Here is a 23,859-nt window from a genome sequence, read left to right as displayed (position 1 = left end):
TTGGCTCTTTCTACTGTCGTGTCAGATCACACATCACCTGGTGTCCCATGTCAATCTGGTTCAATAGCCACTGCTATTTTCCCCACTTCTTGCACCGATGGGTAATGTCTTGGTAGGACTGTATGTTGAAAAGTGTGTGTGTGTGCCCGCGCGCGTGTCCGTCTAACTGTCCAAACCCAGTAACTGTCAAGCCATTTCCTTCACAGGCCCTGAAGAGTGTGCGTGAGTGTGTGTGAGTGTGCATGTCAGAGGGAGAGATATTGGTAAGAATGGTGTGTTTGTGTGTTTTCCTTCACAGGTCTTTCCTTTAAGAAAATAAAAAAAATAAAAAAGACAAACCATGACTCCTCTGTTATTTCCTCTTTTAAATTGCATACGTTTTTATTCAGCACTTTGAGTTCTTTTGTAGAAAGACAAACGTGAACAGACTGTGTTGCATGTGTAACATCAGTTGCTGACCATTGCACACATTGAAAAAAAAGTCCTGGCGTATAAAAAAAGCGTACTTTAGGCATGGTCACTGCTTGTTAAATATCCCCACAAGGGTGTGTGCGTGTGTGTGTGTGCGTGCTTGTGTACGCGCATCCGTGCGTGTGCTTATGTGTGTGTCCTGTTTGCCTGACTCCAACACTGGAAGCAAACACTGTGCCTCACTTGCTTCCAAGAGATTGCTTAGTCAGAGTTGACACCCACAGATCCAAACATGCATGACTTCCATTTGGTTGTTGAATGAAATAGGGAAAAAACAGGAAAAAAACTTTCCTATGGCCACTAATGGCTCATTGATGTTTTTTAGACTTCAGTTCTTTAAAATTTATTTTTGGGCTATTTCACATTTAAGACAAAGTGGAACGTAAGCATGGGGAGTGTTGTGGGCGATGTATGCATTTATTTCATTTTTAACCACATGCTTATTCTAAGCATTAGTTATTGTGCTAGTTGATGAAATACCTAAAGTCAGGATGGAAAGATGGATTTTGTCTTTAATCCACAGAAAGTGTTTCCACAAATCTTTATAACTGTGTTATCTGGACATCACCATTTAAACTTAAACCTGCAGCCACACTCTAAGGCAGATTGTGGCCTGAACTATGATCTCTAATGACTTTCATACATGTACACTTACTGAACTGAAAGATGTTCTCAAAATCTTGGTCTAATAATATTTATATTATACATTTTTATATATAATACTTCTTCTTTTAAAAAAATCTTGGTATATTTTTTTCTGAAAAGAAAAACCTTTTTCAAAAACCTACAACTATACATAGCATAACTTTTACACTCACTGAACTCTGAACATTTGGTCTTAACATATTTATTTTTCTAAGGAAAAAAAACTTGCCAAACCCTACAACTAATATAACATAACTTTTACTTTATAACATAACTTCATGTGATTCATACATGGATGTAAGTGTGTACATTTTCCACTGTCAATTGAGAGGGGTTTCAAAAATCACCCTGGTTAATTCTTGCACAGCACACAATTGTTTTGTCAAAAAAAGAAGAAAAAGAAAACAGCAGTTTGAGTGCGTTAGTTCACAGAAACCTAAAATGGACACGTAGGGGTGTGAATGTTTTGACCATAAATGTTTATCTGTGGGATGGCCCTCACCTCAAGAGCAAGGCTGTTCAGTACTCACGAACCAGAGGGAAATCTAAAGGGGAACCATTAGAATAACTCCTATCTTGACAGAGGTTTTAGATTATATACATTTATCCTTCCTGGTACAAAGAAAGAACATGCTTGAATATCACATGGGTGAAAAAAAAACAAAATAAAACAAAAACGAACACAGTTTAAACAAATGTTGACTGGAATGACGCAGTCCACCAACTGAACACGCACAAAAGAACAAAATGTAACGTTTTTTTCATTCACTACAAAAAGACTGAAAGCACAAAGGACATCGATCATAGTCTACTGGGAAGCATTTACACTTAATATTTCAACTCAAAGCTCACATAATTTCTCAACATATTTGAGATCTAAAAGACCAGATTAAAATGGGTTGGCTAAAGGAGGATGCTCCTGGTTCTGTCTGCAGGTTACCACTACTCCTTACTGCTTATTTCTTCAACTGTGGTATTCCTGTCTTGAATGGTCCTTAAGTTACATGCAGTTGTGCAGCATATACGTTTTGCTAGTATTAGTTTAATTGGCCTTGTCTTATCACTTTGCGTGTTTGGGACTTAACTTACTGTAAGTGTATGTGTGTGTGTGTGTGAGTGATTTTTTAGCACCACGACTAATGGTTTGGATTGTGATTAACGAGTTGTAACTCAATGCCATATGTGTCTGTGTGTCTCTGCAGGAGTACAAGCGTAAGCTGGCGCGAGTGTCCCAGGTGCGTAAGGAGCTGCGTTCGCGCCTCAGCAGCCTGCCCGACCTCTCCCTCCTGCCCAGCGTCACGGGCACACCTGTGCAGCTGCCCTCCGCCGACCTCTACAACCCCTCCAACTGACCTGTGCCGCCCTTGCCCCGCCCCGACCTTTTGACCTTTGATCTCCCGTATTGGTGTACATACCACTCACCCGCACTGATGGACACAGTTGTCATCCAATCGCCATCCTCATTCTGGTCCCTTGGTCCCTCCCTCCTCCCGCCTCCTTAGTGTTGTGTAGCTTGCACCCCACTTTAAAGCCTCTTTCTCTCTCTTTCTATCTGCCTCCTTTTCTCTCTCTCTCTCTCTCTCTCTCTCTCTCTCTCTCTCTCTCTCTCTCTCTCTCTCTCTCTCTCTCTCTCTCTCTCTCTGTCTTATTTTGTCTCCTCAGTCTCTTTTCAATGGCATTTCACATTTTTCTCCCACCCCCCTTTCACTCTGTTTGTCCTACATTTGACATACTACTTTGCAATGCCTCTATTCTCTCTCTCCCTCACCTCCCTCCTCCGTCCCACACTCTCCCCTATCTCTCCTGCTTGGCTCACTAGGAGGTGTGCTGCTGTCTCCTTTCCTTCCCTCCCTCCTTCTCCTGTCACCTAGCTAGTGGACCAGCAGCCGTGTTCACATTCACAACGCTGTCTCAGTAGTGCACTAGGGTAGGGTCCATCTGCACAAGGACACAAGCAAGCAAGCAAAGAAGGAAGTAGAGGCCCTTTAAAAGAGCTATTCGAGATGCGGTACGTGAGTGTATACTCCCAGCTGATCTACATAAGGAGAAACAAAAACCGTAACAAACTAGGCCGCAAGAGAACAGGTATTCAACGTTACCATGACCTTTGACCCCAACCCCAACTGCTTCTCATCCAATCATCTCCCTGCTTATTTAGGATACAGGTGGGGATAAAGAAGAAAAAGATTATCTCTCTCTCTCTCTCTCTCTCTCTCTCTCTCTCTCTCTCTCTCTCTCTCTCTCTCTGGAGCATATTTTTGTATTTAAACTGGGTTTGGATGTTATTATAAAGACTGGAAGAGTGAGAGGATAGGCCTAAGGGGTATGGTGGAACACGCCCGCTCCATATACTACTACAGCGCCCCCTAGCGTGGCAAAGGTGGCAGTATTTTAATTAAGTAATTGTGTGTTGCTCTGTCTCTGCCGTTACCATGTTGCAGGCAGATTTTGCTGATATTTTAAGTTTTGTTTTTTTATTGTTTTTCTCCCTAACAACCATTGGATGTTAAGGTTGTTCTGCCACTCCTTTGCTAAAACAATACGCACACACCTTTGTTTAAAATCATGATCTTTTGAATTGTTATTATTTTATTGTGTTTGTGTATGGCTCACTAGTAGGCATCGTCTGAAAACACTGTTTACGCCTTCAGTTACAGGAGTGTGTCCACATGAACTTTTATTGTGTACCAGAGAATATGTCCAAGGAAACTTGTGTGCCCAAGATAACTCACTTCTCACTCTGAAGTGTGTGTGTGTGTGTGTGACTGTGACTGTGACTGTGACTATGTTGGAGAGTAATAATTGGGTAAACAGAGAGCCTGGACGAGTTTTCGTGTATTTCTTAACATAATTTATGTCCTTATAGCACCAGGCTGGGTCACCAGTTTGTTTCTGTCACTCCTCCCCATTGCTGTGCTCATAAGAACACTTCCCAAGCTCTCTGTGTTTTTATAACTTATTTGTGACGTTCACAACACAACTACTACTACTACTTTTACTACTCCAGTATACACACAAACCTGTATGCATTTCATTTGCACGGGCCTCGTAAACTGTCAGTGTTGGTCTCGGAAGGGAATCAGTGAGGAGCTGCCATTTTTATTTTGTTGAGTGTGTGCGTGCGTGCGTGGGAGAGAGTGAGGGAGTGAGTCAGTGTGTGAAAGAGGGAGAACTAGAGAAAAGTAGACCACATCATCTTCACAGGTGAATCTTCAAAACAAATCTTTTAAAAAAAGCAAAAATGGAAGATGTTGATGTTTGTATTTCTGGGCTCTCTGAACACAGTCTCCTGTACTCCTCTGGACACACTATAACAATATAACGGACACACAACGTAAACCAATGGCAGCCTGTTAAAGGGCACGAAGAAAAGACTACTCTTGGGCTCTAACTTTTGTTCTGCTGTCTGTAGTGTAACTTGTAGCCACCGAGGGCTGACATTTCCAGTGAAAAAATAATAAACCAAACCCAAAGATTTTGTGTGTTGTGTTTTTTACATTTGTAGCCTACTACTATTTTATGGTTACAGTATCTGGGTGCATTTCCATAGCAGGGGGCATCCTCTTTCTCATTTCACTCTATTGCAACTCTGACACCTGGTGGACACTTGATTTATTAGAAGACAGAAATGATGATTTCATACCACGTAATACACTTTACAACTGGTATGTATTTACTGCATAACCACCCATTCATCAACTGTCGGCGTGGGTGCACACATGCAAATAGCTATTCCACAATGCAGTGTACTTGTATTCATTTTTGACCTTCTGCTACTTGTTTAAGGGCTCAGAATATAATGCTCTGAAGAAATCATTGATCAGGTTCATAACCAGTCATCCAATAAACAGTAATCCCAAATCGACCTTGACTGCCCCATGGCATAGGCTATACAGGGTGTCCCAGTGACATGTATACACATTTTAAGTCTATGTTAAGTAGACGTCAATTAAAATTCATGCAATTTTCAAAAGTGTAATTAAAGTTACGTCTCAGAACGTGTCACTCACTGAAAGTGAATGCACAAAAAATCCAAGATAATTGTGTAATTCAGGTTGTCAGCAGTAACAGGCTCAGGATGGATGTACACAATGATGTCTAAATTCTATTACATTTTTGAAATGACATTACAACAAAGAACAATTTTGATGTAAAGTGTGTATAGGCCTACATTTTACTAGGACTTTGTGTGCTTTTGCAGAACTCTTCAAAGAGATACACAAACCTGGAACCAAATTAGCCAATATAATGGCACAAAACAGTTCGCAATTTATAAAACACATAAAAATGTAATACGCAATCCATTGCACCAACTCTCATTTTGTATAACTGAGCACAACTCACTGATTTACACATAATTCCCAAATTATGAACATAGTCCTAGACCCATAACCTCCTAAAAATGACAAACATTTTGAATATTTAAAACATTTTGTTTTTAATTGTTATGGTCTATATGTAGTTGCTGCAATGTGTGTTAGTAATGTGATGGGTGTGTTAATTTGGTCCAAGAGCATTTCATTTTACAACTGTGTGTAGAACAGTTAAATTTAGTAGTAGTGCACATCATACTTCTGAGAATGCTTGTGCTTGTGTGTCTAAAGAAATGTCTACCTGCAAGCAATGATGACAACTTCATGAAGACTTTTATGTTTTTTATTTTACAATAATTATAATATCTTTATTTTACAATCACAGACAAATGTTTTGCATTTTTTTTGCGCTAAATGAATGAACACATTTTTTTTCCTGGGTTTTGAATACAACTGTAAAACTCCCATCATGTCAGATTTTTTTTCATTAATTTTTTTTACAAAATGTGTTCTTTGGCAACCCGAACTCATTTGACATACTTGTAGAAACATAACATCAAGATAAAAAAGAAAGTGGTCGTTAAGCCTGATGTACCAGGGACTTTGTGCATACTTCGTCAAGCAAGGCCATATGATTTTAGTGTGCAATATCCCATGATAGTATAGCTCTACATAAAGAAAACGCTACGTGTGGGATTCTAATTCTAAGGGAACCTTCCTCTACATGTAGGAGTCTACTTCTAAGGGAGCGTCCTCTCGTCCTTGAAAGGATGCTTAGAAGGCAGGTGATGTGGTGAAGGCTGCACGAGAGGAATTCACATCCTCAAAAGTTAGCACTGGCTGCCTCAAGCTTGCTCTGCTTTGATATATTCGAATGCTAGCTGGCAAATGCTTTGTTGCCACTGCATTTTTAATGCATTTGATTTGCATGCACAAAAACTCACTCTTTCGCTCAGACACTCTCTCCATCTCTCTCTCTCTCACACACACACACACACACTCTCTCTCACACTCTCACTCTCACACACACACAAACACACACTTACAAAGTCCGCTGTGGCATGCATAAGTACCATGCATGTCAGTATTACAAATCCATACACCACACTTAAAATTACGATTCACACTGCAAAAAAAGCCACGCAAAGACAGATACAAAACAAATGGACAAACACAAGCACGCACACAAATTTGATCCATACTCAATAAAAATGACCATTCACACTATAAAGGTCATACAAACATATACAAGCAGACACGCACACATAATTTTCACACAGTCCCTGAGAATGTGCTGTGCTAGTCAGTATACGACCAATACGGGTGAGTTAAAACATGCATCGTCCCTTGTGTGGTTATCACAAGCATCAGTATTTTATCTTCCGAGTTGACCATGGCTATGACATGAGTCGTCATTTTCTTTAAAGGTAGAGAATGTAATGTTAATCATTTGCTTTCAAAATGTATCCCACCCATTCCCAAATTTGTACATAGTAATAAACTTTTATTTACTCGTCGGACTCGTCAAAGATGTCTACTATGCCAGTTAATTCAAAATAGCAGACATCTGGAAGATCTACCTATTCATGTATGAAAAGTGTACATAGCAATTGATGGTGGAACAATTTCTGAAAAAGGAAACATTTGTGAATGGGTAGGAAATAACCAACTAAAACAATACATACTCTACCTTTAAATGTGATCAGACACACTCACTGAGGCATGACAGTGCAGTTGAAGAGCATCACGCACGCACGCACGCACGCACGCACGCACGCACGCACACGACCTGGGGATGAGTGGTGTTTCTTTGCTGTTCTGTCATTCGCTATTGTTGTGCTTGTTTTGTAAAGGTGGGACTGTGTGTGTGAGATGGTCTACATTCATCTGTGTTACGTTTTGTCTGTGATACGTTTGCTCAACATCTACCAGAGATGTGTTCATACACACACGCGCGCATGCACGCGCACCAAGACCCAAAGTGACATCTTTTTATAAAACCTCTGTTGATGGTGTCCTGTGTGAGTTAAGCACCCCCCCCTCCCAAACACACACACAAACAAATAAATCCTCAGTATCAAGAGAGCTTCTTCTTCTCCTCCTCCTCCTCCTCCTCCTCCTCTTCCTCCTCATCTATCTGGTTGGGGCCTGGGTCACTGAAACACCTGGGCAGCTTCAGATGCTCTTGCTCCGCCCCTATATTCTTGCTCAACTCCGCCCCTAGAGTGCTACCTGTGCCGTTGGACACGCCCCCAGTAGTGGTCTCAGACTCCTTCAGTGTGGGCAGCTTGTTGGGGGAGGATGACTCGTCCACCAGGCTGACAGAGTCTTGGGACACCATCTCCATGGGGGCGATGGGCGCCCGCGTCACCTGCAACGACGGAACCACCGACACCTGGAACCTGCATTTGGAAAATGACACATTTTTAATGGAAATGCTGTTTTGGCCCATTTCATTTCTCTGTCCTGACCACAAAAGACTCCACGGTATTGCAGTTACCAGTACATAGACACTCATTGACTGCCAACATGTAATACCCTTCACATATGGTGGAATTGACAATAACATTCACTTTGACTTTAGACATACAAAGCAAATGGACGAACATATGCACACCCAAACATTACCCATCCTCAATAAAATCACCACACTAGAAAGGCCATAGAAAGTGAAAGTGAAAGTGAAAGCCCATTGGGAAACTCCAACTCCCATTGTCATTGTGACACAGCACTCCACAGCACACAAGTGAACACTGCACACAACGAAATTGCATTTATGCCTCACCCGTGCAAGGGGGCAGCCCTCAGTGGCGCCCCATGGGGAGCAGTGCGGTGGGACGGTACCATGCTCAGGGTACCTCAGTCATGGAGGAGGATGGGGGAGAGCACTGGTTGATTACTCCCCCCACCAACCTGGCGGGTCGGGAGTCGAACCGGCAACCTCTGGGATGCAAGTCTGACGCCCTAACTGCTCACCCATGACTGCCCTAGCTCACCCATGACTGCCATAAACGCATACTAAGCAGATATACAGACACATACACTGGGTCTGTATATATACAGTGAGTCCAATATGTATTTGATCCCTTGCTGATTTTGTTGGTTTGCCTACTAACAAAGACATGATCAGTCAATAAATGTTATGATAATATGTATTCTATTATGGAGAGACAGAATATCAAAAAGAAAATCCAGAAATTAACTGAAGAGAATATATATTAATTTATTTCCATTTCATCGAGCAAAATAAGTATTTGATCCCCTGCCAACTGATTACAGTTCCGGGCCCACAGACCAGATGGGCACTTCGGATCAACTTGTCATCTGAATTAAAGACACCTGTACATACTAACATGCATAAAAGACACATTGAATCAGCAGAATCAGTCCATAGTATGAGTGAATCAGTCACACTCCAACCTCACCAGCATGGGAAAGACCAAAGAGTGGTCAAATGATATCAGGGACACGATTTTAGACCTGAACAAAGATTAAATGGGCTGCAAAGCCACAAGAAAGAGACTGGGTATTAATGACCCAGCTGTTGATGCATTTCTTCCAAAGTGTGAGGAATACAAAATGACAATCCATCAGCCAGTCTGGGGTTCTATACAAGATTTGACCTTTTGTAGGGATTTGATAATCATGAGAACTGAAAGAAATCACCCTAGAGCTGTACGGGATGAACTAGGCAATGATATCAAAGCTACTGGGACCAAATTCACTGAGAAAACTACTGGTAGCACTTAATGCCACAGAGGTTTAAAATCCTGTAGTGCACACATGGTACCTCTACATCAGAAGGAACCTGTGCAGTCCCACTTGAGGTTTGCCAACGGACATCAGACTGGTTTAGGATATGATAAGGAGGTGCTGTAGTCAGATGAAACCAAAATCAAGCTGTTTGGCATTATCACAATTCAATGTGTTTTGAGAAAGAGTACTGCTGTCTATGATCCCAAGAATACCCTCCTCATCATCATGCATGAAAGTGGTATCATCATGGTTTGAGGGTGTTTGTCTGGCCAAGGCACAGGACAACTTCACGTCGTCAACGAATGGATGGAGGGAGACATGTAATGTGCAAGCCTGAGTGCAAACGTCCTTTCCTCCACCACTACACTGAAGGGTGGGCCATTTTTGGATCTCCCAACATGACAATAATACACAACATACAGTCAAAGTAACGAAGGAGTGGCTCAATAAGAAGCATATTAAAGTCGTGAAGTGGCCTAGACAGTCTCCAAATATTAACCCTATAGTAATTCTATGGAGAGAACTGAACCTCCCATTTGCCAAGCTACAGCCACAAACTATTAATGTTTTAGAGATAATGTGCAAAGAAAAATGGGCAAAAATATTTTCTACTATATGGAGGAACGTTGTCATCAACTAAAAGAAGCATCTGACCTCAGTGCTAGACAACTATTGCTTTGCCACAAAGCACTTTATCTTCTTTAGCTAGAGGGGTCAAATACTTATTTGCCTAAATTAAATACAAATAAATTAAAATATATTAATTTAAGTTATTTTCTGGAATTTCTTTTTGATATTCTGTCTCTCCATGTTTGAATACTTATTATCATAAATTTATAGACTGATCATGTCTTTATTAGTGGGCAAACCGGCAAAATCAGCAAGGGATCAAATACATATTGGACTCACTGTATGTAATCGTTGGTCTTTGTATGTAATGAACGCATAATGAAGGAATAAATTACAGTAAATGTTTGACTAACCTGGACTGAGGGGTGGAGTCAGGGGAGGAGCCAAACACCGCCTGGTTGTCTGAAATTGGAGGATGGATAGATGGACAGGAAAGGTTTAGGTTTACCCACATGTTCGTGAGTTTATTTGTGATTGTCTGGTTGACTTTAGGGGCAAAAAAGTATGTACTTTCATATTGCAAGGAACATCAAGTAGTTAAAGCAGGGTTTTTGGCGACCCTGCAAGGGGAAGCACAATTATCAGGTTTTGACAACTTACAAAGAAACAGACCCACTTTGCGTGTTGAAGCAAACAGAGACCAGTGCTGGTACCCATTCCAGCACCTCATCTCGAACTGACTAATGTTTTCATGCCGAAAACCTGAGCGTTCTGGAACTGTTTGTGGACTGTAACGACAATGTAGACGTCAGTATGTTCATCCGTGTAACACACAGTCACATGTGGTAGAGAACAAAATTTGGTGTGAACGTGGGTGGTTCACAGGAAAAGACTTTGGTTCCGTATGTAACAGGAGCAGGTACCGTGCCAGCAGGGCTCTAAATTAACACCAGCCAACCAGCCAAATGCTGGTGAAATTTAAATTTGGCAGGTAGAAAAAAACAGCTTACTAGTCACTTTGACCCATTACTGAGTGTGTGTTTGGCTAGAAAATTGACATCCGAAAAAAAGTTAATTTAGAGCCCTGCATGCCGACACTGTTCTGGCCTGAAAACAGCAATAGTGCAATTATATATTAGTGGTAGCGAAGCAAATTCCTAAGTACGGCTTATCCAATTAGAAATTGAGCTGCAACAATATTTAAGATTAATAAAACTACTTGGTGTTCCTGTTTAGAATTGTTACTTCCAATAAAGCAAATAAATACCGTTGCAGAGCACTCCTGCTCACCGGTGATCATGTTAGCAAAAAAAGGAAGAAACACAAATATAAAAGTAGGTTCTATGAGGCCAGTAGCAGTTTGACAGTTGACATCATCAGAAATCCACACATGCATTAAAACAAACACACAAACACAATCTAAATTCAGTAAAAACTCAACTAGTAGTGGTGTCAACAATAATCAATTTGGCAATGCAATGCAATGCAATGCAGGGCATGGACAATTCAATTCAATGCGGCAAGTTCCAGAATCGCTGCGGGAATTTTTTTTGTTTCGATTACTTCTGTGGATATTTCAGGAGCAAATGAATGTTGAATTAAATAAAAGCACTTCAAAGCATTGAAAACTGCAAGACTAAAACAGCCAATAAAATGTTGCTCAGTATCTGATTACTTGTATTGCCTCATCAGACTGATGAAACATTTGGTTTGCTTTCAGTAGAAATGTAATGCATTGCAATGCATCGTAGAATTGAATCGAATCGAATCGAAACCTCCCGAATCGTAATCAAATCGTGAGGGCAGTGCCAATGCACACCACTATCAACTAAAATGCCATTTTATGGCATAAAAGAGCATCTCACCTGACTCAAATCTCACTCTTCTGATAGCTGGAGAAGTTGGGGCTTTAGCAGGGACTGTCAGGTAGTGACTCATCTGGGAAGAGGCAGACACATTTTTTTTGTGAAGTAAAAAAAAAGTGAAATCCCACCAGGGAGACTCCAACTTCCATTGTCATTGTGACACAGCACACAAGCGCACACTGCACACGATGAAATTACATTTATGCCTCACCTGGGCAAGGGGGCAGTGCGGCAGGATGGTACCATGCTCAGGGTACCTCAGTCATGGAACAGATATCTAAATATAAAGATTGTGGCACAGGTCTGTGTGTATGAGAGAGCCTAAAGCCCGATTCACACAGGACTTTCATTACCTATGGACCACATAATTCGGACTAGTTATGGAGAATGTCTGAGTTCTTGGTCCCATGCGAATGCGCCATGTCTGTAATTTGTGAAGTAATAATTCCGGCGCAAATTATCGATTGTGTTTCTGCGAAACACATAAGTCCAGAGATAAGTAAAGTCCTGTGTGAATGCACACATATGTGTTTGTGATTGCGTCCTATCCCGTTAACATTGAACCATGAGCAAAAATACCTTTTCTTAACCCGTCCAAATGCACCACAAAATAAGACATAACAGAGTTGTGGGGGTAATTATGAACTACCAGTGGTTCATATCGTAATACTTATCCCTTATCAAATCGGGCTTTTTGTGTGTGTGTGTGTGTGTGTGTGTGTGTGTGTCTGTGTGTGTGTGTGTGTGTGTGTGTGTGTGTGTGTGTGTGTGTGTGTGTGTGTGTGTGTGTGTGTGTGTGTGTGTGTGTGTGTGTGTGTGTGTGTGTGTGTGTGTATACGTACCCTCCTGTGCATCTCCACCCTCTTCTTCCTCATCTGGGCTTCACTCAGGTCCTCTTCTTCCTCCTCCAGAGGGTCCTCGAAGATGTTGTGACGACTGTAGGAGCGCAGCTATAGGAGCGAGAGAGAGAGAGAGAGAGAGAGAGAGAGAGAGAGAGAGAGAGACAGAGAGAGAGAGAGAGAGAGAGAGACAGAGAGAGAGAGAGAGAGAGAGAGAGAGAGAGAGAGAGAGAGAGAGAGAGAGAGAGAGACCGTGTGCGCATGCGAGAGAGAGAGATATAGACACATACAAAGAGAAAGAGACAACAACAAAACAATGAAACAAAAAAAACAGAATACAAAGTCAGTTTAGACTTGTACAAGATACAGGAAAACCAAGGCACTCAAGGCTGTAAGTTGTACTCTATTTATTTGGAGACAATACCAATGATTGCCTTGGATTACCTCTATCCTGCATAACTTTGAGAGTATACGCCGATGAGCACCGAGGAAACAAAAGGTGAACATCCTGATGAATTCCTGTTTGTGTTTAATCAGTTTAGGGTGCAGGAGTGTGTGTGTGCGCTTTACAAATGTCAGTATGTCGTGCTGATGTTTGGTAGTTTGGGACATGTGCACAAGCTGGCCACTAGGGGGCTTACTTTGCAGAGCTTCTCAAAACCAATGCATAAAAAGGGTTAAAATATTGTTCAATATCCTCAATAATTGGAAATCACTACTACAGAAGGTACTGTGTCAACTCATAAGAATTCTTAACCATGGATAATCCCTCTGATCAGTGTGTTTTCAATTGCCTAGATCGTGCCATGTTCAATTTGTGTCTGTGGAAATTCAATTTAAAATTGTGGGCACAAATAACTTCAATGAAAGTGTGTGTGTGTGTGTGTGTGTGTGTGTGTGTGTGTGTGTGTGTTACCCTCTGTCTGGTGTGCTGCAGGTTGGCCCTGAGTATCTTCCTGATCTCCTGCTCTCTTCCTTTAGACAGGCGTGGAATCAGACGCTCCTGAACCTGAACCACTGAGCGCCTGGGCTGGATATTCCTGACAAACACAAAACACACACACACACACACACACACACACACACACACACACACACACACACACACACACACACACACACACACACACACACACACACACACACACACACACACACACACACACACACACACACACACACACACACACACACACACACAATATTATCCAATATGCGTGATCACAGATCTACAGGATTTATTATGGCGACCCTGTCAATTGGGGCTGGTGTTGGTGACCTGCTCAGACACACACGCACGGGCACACACGCACACGTTGGGCCTCCGCTCTCCAACATAGCAAAGGCTTGATTGAGCTCCATCCCACACATATGCGCACTGTACAACAGACTGCAGTGCACAGAGACGTGAGATGCAGATATTCCTGTCTTCAGCATCATGAGTGCCTGCAATCAGTTCCAACGCACGCGCGCACACACGCACGCACGCACGCACGCACGCACGCACGCACGCACGCACGCACGCACGCACGCACGCACACACGCACACACACACACACACACACACACACACACACACACACACACACACACACACACCTCATGGAGACATTAGGTGCTGATCCTCCGCTCTCCAGCATCATGAGCGCCTGCTTCATCTCCATCTTGTGGTAGAAGGAGATCAGCTGAGGCTCCAGGGAGCGCTCACCGCCAATCAACCAGCGCTTCACATAGGTCTTATTGAAACGACTCAACCTGGAGGAGGAGGAGAGGGAGAGGAAGGGGGGCGGGGGGGGAGAGAAAAAGGAAGAGAAAAAAGAAACAAATGACAAGTGAAGGGAAAGAGGGAGATTCAAACAGACACAGACAGGGGAGAGAGAGAGAGAGACATTGTGTGAGTATCTGTGGCTTCATCAACTTCTGACCTTAAGACCTTATGGAAGCAGCTGTGCCAAGGAGGAATAACAGGGGTGACTTTCATCAATATTTATTTGTACGGCTAGCTAGATTCCAACATCATCATTCAGCCAAGTAATCGACCGATGTAAAATCACCCACAAAAGCTGAAAGCTTACAGGCCCTGGCTGCCAAATGCCTTGCCAAGACACACACATTTTAAGTGCTTTAGTGTCCTAGTTTTGGACTGCGTGTTCTTATTGCTGTTACTTTCTTCTGAAACAACTATTCAGTATTTCCTTAGGATCCCAGAGTGTTGCAACCTGGCAAGTCAAACTATAATATGAGAAGTGTAGTCTGGCACCACTACATTGGCAAAGCTGTGGAACTAACATTGTTGTTCAAACTATTTGCACAAAAAATATTTTTCTGCTGTTAGGCGTATTCATCTAGTTTACGTACTAGTAGTCATGGGTAGTCATGTGTAAGCGTTTAGGGTGTCAGGCTTGTAGCCCAAAGGTTGCCCGTTTGATTCTCGAATCTCGACCTGCCAGGTTGGTGGGGGGAATAATTAACAATTGCTCTCCCCCATCCTCCTCCATGACTTAAGAGGTACGCTGAGCATGGTACCAGTCACCTTTCACTTAGGCTAGTGTAACGGAAGACAACTAGCAGAGTGTGGCGTGGAACTCCCGAAGCCTCAACACAGTGCGGTACTGTAGCATTGGGCTATCTGACCGGCCCTTTAGCTCAGTGGTCTCCTACTGTGCCCCCCCCATTACCAAACCGATGCGTTGACGAGGGGGTGAGTTTGCGGCCCCGAGGGGGACGTACTGTGCGGGAACACCTCAGTCACACTATAGCACTATGTGCATACTATGTAAGCTGTAATGTGTTAGTTAAGACTTATCTCTAATGTCATAAAGTTACAGTTTTTTAGTGGACAGAAACTGGCAGAATAGAACACACTAAAAGCCCATAAAGTAGTATGCAATATGATACTCTTGATCTCCATGGAGTATATTAATACTCATAATCCTCATAGAGTATATTTCACGGCCCCACTGTAGCTCTAACGGTAGGGTACTACTGCTATGCCGTCGGATGACCCAGGTTCGATTCTGGCTCGGGTCATTTGCTGACCTACCCCCATTAGGGTGCATCAGTTGCCCCCTATGAAAAGATATTGCCTTGGCCCTATAGTAAAAATGTTCTACACCCAGTAAAAACACACTGTGTAAAATATTTTGAAATTTGGATGAAGTCTACCGGGGCCACCAGCCCCATGAAAATAGAAAATAATGGTGATAGTCAGAATCTTGGAATAGAAATGGACATTTTGCTGCATAAAGCTACCCAGTAAAAAACATATTGTCTCAGCTCTGTGATAAAAATGTTCTATGCACAGTAAAATCACTCTGTGTAAAATATGTTGAAATTTAGATGAATTCTACCGGGTCCACCAGGCCCATGAAAATACAAAATAATGGTGATGGTGATGGGCAACCTGGATTCCAAAGCTGAACTCCAGTGCCACATATTCCAAATGACATACCTAGTTTTACCTTTCCAGTTAGGGCAATTGGACAGGTAAAACCAGGTAATTTGAAATCTGTGGCACTGGATTGTAGCTTTTGAATCTAGGTTTGCCATTGTCTTAAAACAGAGGTGGACAAACCGTGTGACACATTTGCCCCAGCCAATATAATGAACCAGCTGAGCCTAATTACCACTTAAGCCAGGTTGATGAGGTAATTAGAATTGAGATCACCTGTATTGGGAGCACAAACAGAAGGAATATCTAAGCAGGTTGTGTATTCAGTCGATCCACTTACACAGACTTCAGTCTCAGGACAGACTGATGGTCGAACTGCTATATTTAGGCAAATTTGCTCTTTTGCAACACAATATCAATTCCTTGCTGCCTTGGACCACTGCTAGTATCAAGCAAGAGATTGCAAAGCTGCATGACTGTTAAATTTGTGTGTTTCACCTGTGGGCCTACAATTCATGGAGGAACATCTGTACCAAAGCTGTGAATATTCCTTGGAATGCCTAGGCTACAAAGCAGTCAATACAACTGTATTGAAGAGTGCCATTACTTCTTTATCCCATCGCCTGTGGAAGTATTTCACTTTACTCCATCAGATGAGTACCATAACTTACCTGAGAGGCCCTTGGCAATGGACTCTGGACCTGGTGATACCCATGACATAGAAGCCACTTAAGTACAGGTTTTGGGAAGCCACTCTTTCCAACATCACATACAGTTGTATTGTATGTACTCTATTGAACTACTGCAGGGATTTCTTTAAAAAAAAACACAAGTAATTCCAAGGAGCATTCACAGCTTTAGTACAGATGTTCCACCAGGTATTAACAGCTACCTGTACAATCCTGTAGGCCCACAGGTGAAGCACACAAAAGTCTTACAACTTCGCAATCTCTTGCTTGATACTGGCAGTGGGTCAGCTGGTTCATTATATTGGCTATATTTGGAATATGTGGCACTGGACTTTGGAATCCAGGTTGCCCATCACTATCACCATTGTTTTGTATTTTCATGGGCCTGCGGACCAAGTAGAATTAATCTAAATTTCAACACATTTTCCAAAGAGTGATTTTACTGTGCATAGAACATTTTTTTATCACACAGCTGAGGCAATATGTTTTTATTGGGTAGCTTTATGCAGCAAAATGTCCATTTCTATTCAGGGCTGGACTGGGCGATAAATAGGGACCGGGCACTTTTGGATTTAAGGGGGCCCCCTCATTATTACTAGTGCCGGAGAACTGACTCACCGGTGGGCCCCGCACCCTCATGGGCCCCTATTTTCAGTAATGTAAAAAAAAAAATGGGGGCCCACGAGGGTGCGGGGCTCACCGGGAAATGCCCGCCATGCCAGATGGCCAGTCCAGCCCTGTTTCTATCCAAGATTTTGACTGTCACCATTATTTTCTATTTTCATGGGGCTGGTGGCCCCGGTAGACTTCATCCAAATTTTAAAATATTTTACACAGAGTGATTTTACTGTGCATAGAACATTTTTATCACAGAGCTGAGACGATATGTTTTTTATTGGGTAGCTTTATGCAGCAAAATGTCCATTTCTATTCCAAGATTCTGACTATCACCATTATTTTCTATTTTCATGGGGCTGGTGGCCCCGGTAGACTTCATCCAAATTTCAAAATATTTTACACAGTGTGATTTTACTGGGTGTAGAACATTTTTACTATAGGGCCAAGGCAATATCTTTTCATAGGGGGCAACTGATGCACCCTAACCCCCATCTCTCTCTCCCAGTCGCTTCCTGTCATCATCTCAGACCGTCCTATCTAATTAAGGCATAAAAAGCCTATAAAAACTATTTAAAAAACAAAAAGAGTATACTACATGACGGAGTACATACTTGTCCTTCCAGTGGTGATGTCCATAGTGTCCACACACATCTTCGATGCCCGTGAGCAAGTGATCTAGGAACTACAACAGAGAGACAGAAAGAAAGATAATGATGCACCATTTGCTTCCATTTAGTAAGTAAGTAAGTAAGTACATTTTATTTATAAAGCACATTTAAAAACAGTAAAACTGACCAAAGTGCTGTACATTGTCTAACTAAAATGTTAATCAAAACAGTAAAATAGTTTCAGCAGCATAATAAACAATTTTCAGCATAAAGGGCAATAAGCAAGAATATAGGCCTATATATGGTAAATCCAAATAAAAGTAAAAGTAAAAAATAATAATAATAAAATAAAATAAATATTTAAGGTGTTAAAGGGCAAAAAGGTAAGAACTAAGAAGCAAATGCTAAAGTATAAAAATATGTTTTTAGTCTGGATTTAAAAGAAGAGGTAGTGGGGGCGAGTCTGATGTTGGGGGGCAAATCATTCCAGAGGGGTGGAGCTGCCACGGCAAAGGCTCTGTCTCCTTTATTGACAAGACAGGACCGGGGCACTAGGAGAAGGCCTTTGTCGGTGGATCTAAGGGATCTGTGTGAGGGGCAGTGCAGCATGTCATAAATATAGGAGGGGGCCTCACCATGTAAAGATTTAAAGATTTAAAGAAGTACTTTGAATTTAATTCTGAGACAGATAGGGAGCCAGCGCAGAGAGGAAAGGACAGGAGAGATGTGGTCATACTAACCCCAACTCCGATGAAGTTGGGACGTTTGGTAAACAGTGAATAAAATCAAAATGCTATCATTTTCAAAACACTCAATCTATTCATTAGATGGAGAATAAGGAAAAGACAACATATTAAGTGTTAAAACCGAGAAAAAATATTGTTTTGGGGGACATATGTACTCATTTCTAATTTGAGAAATCCAACACGTCTCAAAAGAGTTGGGACGGGGACAATAAATGGCAGCAAATGTCGAGGAAGACTAAAAACAAAACAAACGACAACACTTAACAGTTAAATACATTAACCGATGAGATGATTTTATATAAAAAACAGTGTTAATTCCTATCTTGGACATGATTTCACCAGCTTAAATGGTGGGTGTATTCCTTGTCATGTTTTGCAATGTTTTCCTTTCTGTAGTGCTTGCAGTGTGACAGGTCTTGACCAAAAACCCACCATTTTATCACATGCTGGTCCTTATGATGGAGCCAAACTGTTAAAACATAGTAGAGAATGCAATTTGACCTTACTATGTGGCAGTAATCGAAGATCTCCCTTCAAAATATAATGCATGAGTGGCTTTTCATGCTGTTTAAAACCCATTTATACCATTCAGCACTGTATTTAACTCTACAGATGAGTGAGAACATCTTAACCAATGCACTACTGCATCCGCATGCCATCATGGAGGCTGACTTTTGAAGCTAGGACTAACACAAGTTGGATGGTCCATTTTCACTGTAGCACAGGATGTGCAATGCTCTATTATTGTCAAAAAGAATGGACTTCTTCAACTTCTGCTGACTTCTGTAAGCAAAGGACAGTTTCCCATGTCTTCTGGGTCTATTTCAAGTGAGCTCAGGTGCTTAGGAGAATGTTAAACCCCTGTGTCATTTTCATGCATTAAGCATTCTTAATATGGTTTATTTTCAATAGCTCTAGCACTCCAGGAATTAGAGTGAGACTACAGCCAATATATATTTCATGATGTCATGAACCTATACAATGATTTTATTAACAAAAATGTCTTATATACACTAAATCGTGGTAAATCAAAGGGAATTCAAAAATGTATGTAATAACTATGGTAATTATTCCCTTTGCATCTTTAATTCTGAGTGACTCAGCCTCTCTGTGATGATCTTATACCTGGACACCTATATTGTCCGTCAGTACAATTCATTTTGAAATGTTCTTCTTTGTTGTTTTATCTTATTTGGATGTTTACTAAATTTCACTGATCACCGTCCCAACTCTTTTGAGACGTGTTGGATTTATCAAATTAGAAATGAGTACATATGTCCCCCAAAACAATATTTTTTCTCGGCTTTAACACTTAATATGTTGTCTTTTCCTTATTCTCCATCTAATGAATAGATTGAATGTTTTGAAAATGATAGCATTTTGATTTTATTCACTGTTTACCAAACGTCCCAACTTCATCGGAGTTGGGGTTTGTATTTCCTAGTGCCAGTTAAAAGTCGAGCCCCAGCATTCTGCACCAGTTGTAGGCGTGCCATCTGGCACTGGGGGAGGCCAAGGTAGAGGGCGTTGCAGAAGTCGAGCCGAGATGTTATAAAGGCATGAATGACGGTTTCTAGGTCTTGAAAGGATAGGGAAGGCTTGAGGTGGGTGATGACTCTGAGTTGGTGGTAGCTGCTCTTAATGACCGCATTATCTGTTTTTTAAAACAGAGTTCAGAGTCAAAAATGACCCCAAGGCTTTTGGCTGATGGCTTAACAAAAGAGGACCGAGTGGGTAGGTTTGCAGTTGCAGAGGAAATCGATTTAGGGGAACCAAAGATGATCACCTCAGTTTTTGCATTATTAAGTTGGAGAAAGTTGTCGGTCATCCAAGACTTAATAGCGTCCAGGCAGTCCAACAAACGCTGGGCTGAGTCCTTTGTTGTTAGTGGCATGTATAACTGAGTGTCATCTGCATAAAAATGAATTGAGACGTTGTGTTGGCAAATTATGTTACCTAGGAGGAGCATGTACAGGCAGAAGAGTACCGGGCCCAAAATGGAACCTTGTGGGACCCCATATGAGACCGGTGCTGAGGAAGAGGAGGAATGTCCAATGGAGACTGAGAAAGTTCTGTGTAGTAGGTATGATTTAAACCAGAGAACAGCTGTGCCACTGATCCCCACCCACTCTTCCGGGCGGCTTAGGAGGAGGTTGTGATCGACTGTGTCGAAAGCTGTGCTGAGGTCCAACAGAACCAGGACTGCATTCTCACCCGAGTCCAGGGTGAGGAGTAGGTCATTTGTAACTTTCAGCAGTGCCGTTTTAGTACTGTGGAATTCTCTAAATCCAGATTGAAAAGGCTCAAGGATTGCATGCTGAGACAGGTAAGGGGATAGTTGGGCAAGGACAGCTTTCTCCAGGACTTTGGAAATAGGCCTATAGTTGTTCAGACATTTTGGGTCCAGATTGTCTTTTTTAGGCAACGGCTGGACGACTGCATGCTTAAAACATGCTGGGACGACACCTGATGTCAGACAGGCGTTTATAATCATTTGTAGGGAGGGGCCTAAAACATCTAGAGCTTCTTTTAAAATCAGAGTGGGAACATCGTCACCAGGGGAGGAGGTGGGTTTCATACACTTAATAATATCTTTTAGGGAGGTCAAGGATATAGGGTCAAATTGTGAGAGAGTAGATGTTGGGTGGAAAGGTGGTGTATTTGAGGGGGATGGAGATGGGGCTGGAAAAGTAGCTCAATTTTTGCAATGAAAAAATGCAAGAATTCCTCACATGAAGACAACATTATGAGGGGGGCAGGTAGGAGAGGGTGGTTGATGATTGTGTTTATGGTGCTAAAAAGAATTTTGGGCCTATTTGAGTGCTGGTTGATTATGTTAGAAAAGTGTTTGGCTCTGGCTACTTTGGCAGCTGACTGGAATGAAGACAGGGTAGACATAAACATTTCAAATGAGACAGTGAGGTGGTCTTTCTTCCATCTCCGTTCGGCTCTACGGCAGGCCTGTCTGAGCGAGCGAGCGTTATCATCCAGCCACACCTTAGATTTAAAGTTGGAGCATTTATGACGGAGAGGGGCCACTGCATCAAGAATCTCCAGGCAGGAGGAGTTAAAAAGAACAACAAGGTCATCAGGACTACATGAGGCAGTTACTGCTGTAGACATGCTTAGGGCAACATCCTTATTTACAGAAAGTTCCACAAACTGAGCAGTAGACTGAGGGTTCAGGTGACGAGAGAGTTGTCCAGGGGCTTTGGTTACGAGTGCAGGGCTTGAAATGCTTATGTTAAAAAAATATAGGCATATGGTCAGAAAAAGAGGCAGTGTCAATTTACTGTCGTAAGGCCACAGCACACCAACAGTCTGGCGGAGCAATTTCAGCTCCGACAATTTTGGTTACCCCACACACTTCATACAAGCATGGCAGCAGGTGGATTCAACAATGGATTCGAACGAGTGGCTCTGTCAAAAATAGAACTGAATTGTAATCAACAGCTAACCAACACTGCAGACATTGGCTCCGTTTTGCAGGGTTGTATTATACAAGGAAAATCGAATGTTGCCTCTGCACTTGTTCCGAGCTACTGTGCGGTGACCTTTACAGGTATATCCATTTATCCCACTGCGTAAGAAATACTGCTCCCTGATTGGCCGTCTGGTCCAAAACATTCATGATGTCACAATAATAAATTGTAACACACACTGACCTGAATGTGGATCTCCTCGTTGATGGAGTGTTTGGTGTCCTTCTTTTTCTTCACCGCCAGCAGCTCCACCAGCGGCCGAATGGTCATTCCCTGCAGAGTGAGAGCAGATGCAAGATATCACAAACTTGTAAATTGTGTACGCTGTCAGGGTCACCACAGAGAAGCGCTTTAGTGTATTTCGCAGGAAAGTTTAGTTTAGTTTTTTTGGTTAGTTAGTCAGGGAACATATGCAAAGTAAATAAATTACAAACATAAAGAGATGAGATGTACTAGCTTAAAAGCTAGTTTCTATCTACAGTCCCTGGACCCTGGGATAAGAAGTTGGCTAATGGAAACCTCCCCGTAATCTGATATTTTGAGTGACGCACTCACGTTTGACGGTCAAAGCACACACCTGCAACCCTAGAGGTGGTCAATCCCTGACACTCCACCACAGGATGTTGCCTCGGTCAGTAGAAACCTCCTGCAATGTGATATTATGACTCACTAATAGGCTTCCACCTGAGGTCAGTCTTCTCTGGCCACCATCTTGGTTAAGTGTACGCACAATGGTGTTCAGCATGTGTAACTGATGTCTGCTAGCAGAACTCAGCATGGAATGTTAATAAACCTCGCTCCAGACAGCTCATACAGATACGTCACTGACTCAGCTACCAGCCCTTCACTGCTAATAAAATCCCAGACATAGCCTGGCACAACCAAATGTCAAACTGTAGTGGAAGGGTTGCTGACAGATTTGATCGGGTCTGGGACAAAGTTATCTGAAAGTCCCTCCATACTATACATATAAGCAATGCAATGAGTGCCCCCTCTCCCTGGGCCTGGGTCAGCTGACCCGTTTGTCCCTTCCTGTTGCCTTAGCTGTCACCAAAATGTCATACTGTAGTGGTGTGTCTGGCAGGAGCGCCATTAGTCCTCAGCATACAGCACACCAGCTCACTGACTCTGTTGTTCTCTAGGGACCAGCTGGAAATCTGCTGCACACTGACCATCTTACAGCAACTTTATTCACAACTGTGTTCACAGCACTGTACTGATCATGATCTGAACTACTTCTTTGTTTGTTTCTATATCTACACGTGTGGGCGGAGCTACCATTTAAAAAAAACACATTGAGCCCGTTTGCACATAAATAAACCGTTTACGATCAGGTTTTTGGACTAACCGGTTTATTCAGGTGCTCATATAAACAAAATAAACAGTTTATAACAATTGGTTTATTGCATTTATCAGTTTATGAGAAATCCGGAGTGGAGTGCATAGACTTCAATGTCGCCCATTAACCAGAACTAGCAGACGGGAAATTCTGTGAGAGCACAGCAACATTGAAAAGGGAAGTGGCAAAAAACGGTGGATTCAACAGTGTTATTCACCTGGACGAATACGGTGAAGAAGACAACGGTGATGATGGCGGTGAGGAACATGTTCTTCATGGGGAACTGGTCATCGGGCAGTAAGTAGACCAGTGAGAACGCAATGGCCCCCCGCAGCCCTCCGTACGCCACGATGAATTGGTCTTTACCCGTCAGCTTTACGATGCGGAACCGGTTGATGATCACCGTTAAGCCCACCACCCCTGTGGAACGCAACAAGAGGAGATGGACAAACGCAACAAGAGACTGATTAAAATCGACAGTAACATTACAAAGTAAATACCATGTAATAGTAATACACATATCTCAT

At 42.3% G+C, this 23,859-nt stretch overlaps 2 protein-coding genes across 4 annotated transcripts in view; one reads left to right on the top strand and one right to left on the bottom strand.

Moving 5' to 3' along the window:
* Positions 1 to 4,591, top strand: part of LOC134436136 (regulation of nuclear pre-mRNA domain-containing protein 1A-like) — a 19,807-nt gene extending 15,216 nt beyond the window's left edge. The window contains exon 7 of one of the 2 annotated variants that reach the window (XM_063185186.1): positions 2,319 to 4,591. In XM_063185186.1, the coding sequence (XP_063041256.1) occupies positions 2,319 to 2,468 (150 nt within the window). In that variant the 3' untranslated portion in view covers positions 2,469 to 4,591. Of the gene's footprint in view, positions 1 to 206; positions 368 to 2,318 lie in introns of those variants that run through there. The other variant, XM_063185187.1, reaches the window with a different exon arrangement.
* Positions 4,592 to 5,756: 1,165 nt separating this feature from the next.
* Positions 5,757 to 23,859, bottom strand: part of LOC134436135 (Na(+)/H(+) exchanger beta-like) — a 34,486-nt gene continuing 16,383 nt past the window's right edge. The window contains exons 5-13 of one of the 2 annotated variants that reach the window (XM_063185184.1): positions 23,550 to 23,752; positions 22,177 to 22,266; positions 17,769 to 17,839; positions 14,059 to 14,214; positions 13,376 to 13,499; positions 12,463 to 12,570; positions 11,621 to 11,693; positions 10,169 to 10,217; positions 5,757 to 7,831 (exon numbers count right to left, since the gene is read on the bottom strand). In XM_063185184.1, coding sequence (XP_063041254.1) covers positions 7,507 to 7,831; positions 10,169 to 10,217; positions 11,621 to 11,693; positions 12,463 to 12,570; positions 13,376 to 13,499; positions 14,059 to 14,214; positions 17,769 to 17,839; positions 22,177 to 22,266; positions 23,550 to 23,752 — 1,199 coding nt within the window. In that variant the 3' untranslated portion in view covers positions 5,757 to 7,506. Of the gene's footprint in view, positions 7,832 to 10,168; positions 10,218 to 10,415; positions 10,544 to 11,620; positions 11,694 to 12,462; positions 12,571 to 13,375; positions 13,500 to 14,058; positions 14,215 to 17,768; positions 17,840 to 22,176; positions 22,267 to 23,549; positions 23,753 to 23,859 lie in introns of those variants that run through there. The other variant, XR_010032165.1, reaches the window with a different exon arrangement.

Source organism: Engraulis encrasicolus, chromosome 20 (genome assembly GCF_034702125.1).
Source record: "Engraulis encrasicolus isolate BLACKSEA-1 chromosome 20, IST_EnEncr_1.0, whole genome shotgun sequence".
Taxonomy (NCBI): domain Eukaryota; kingdom Metazoa; phylum Chordata; class Actinopteri; order Clupeiformes; family Engraulidae; genus Engraulis; species Engraulis encrasicolus.
This window is presented reverse-complemented; position numbering and strand designations above follow the sequence as displayed.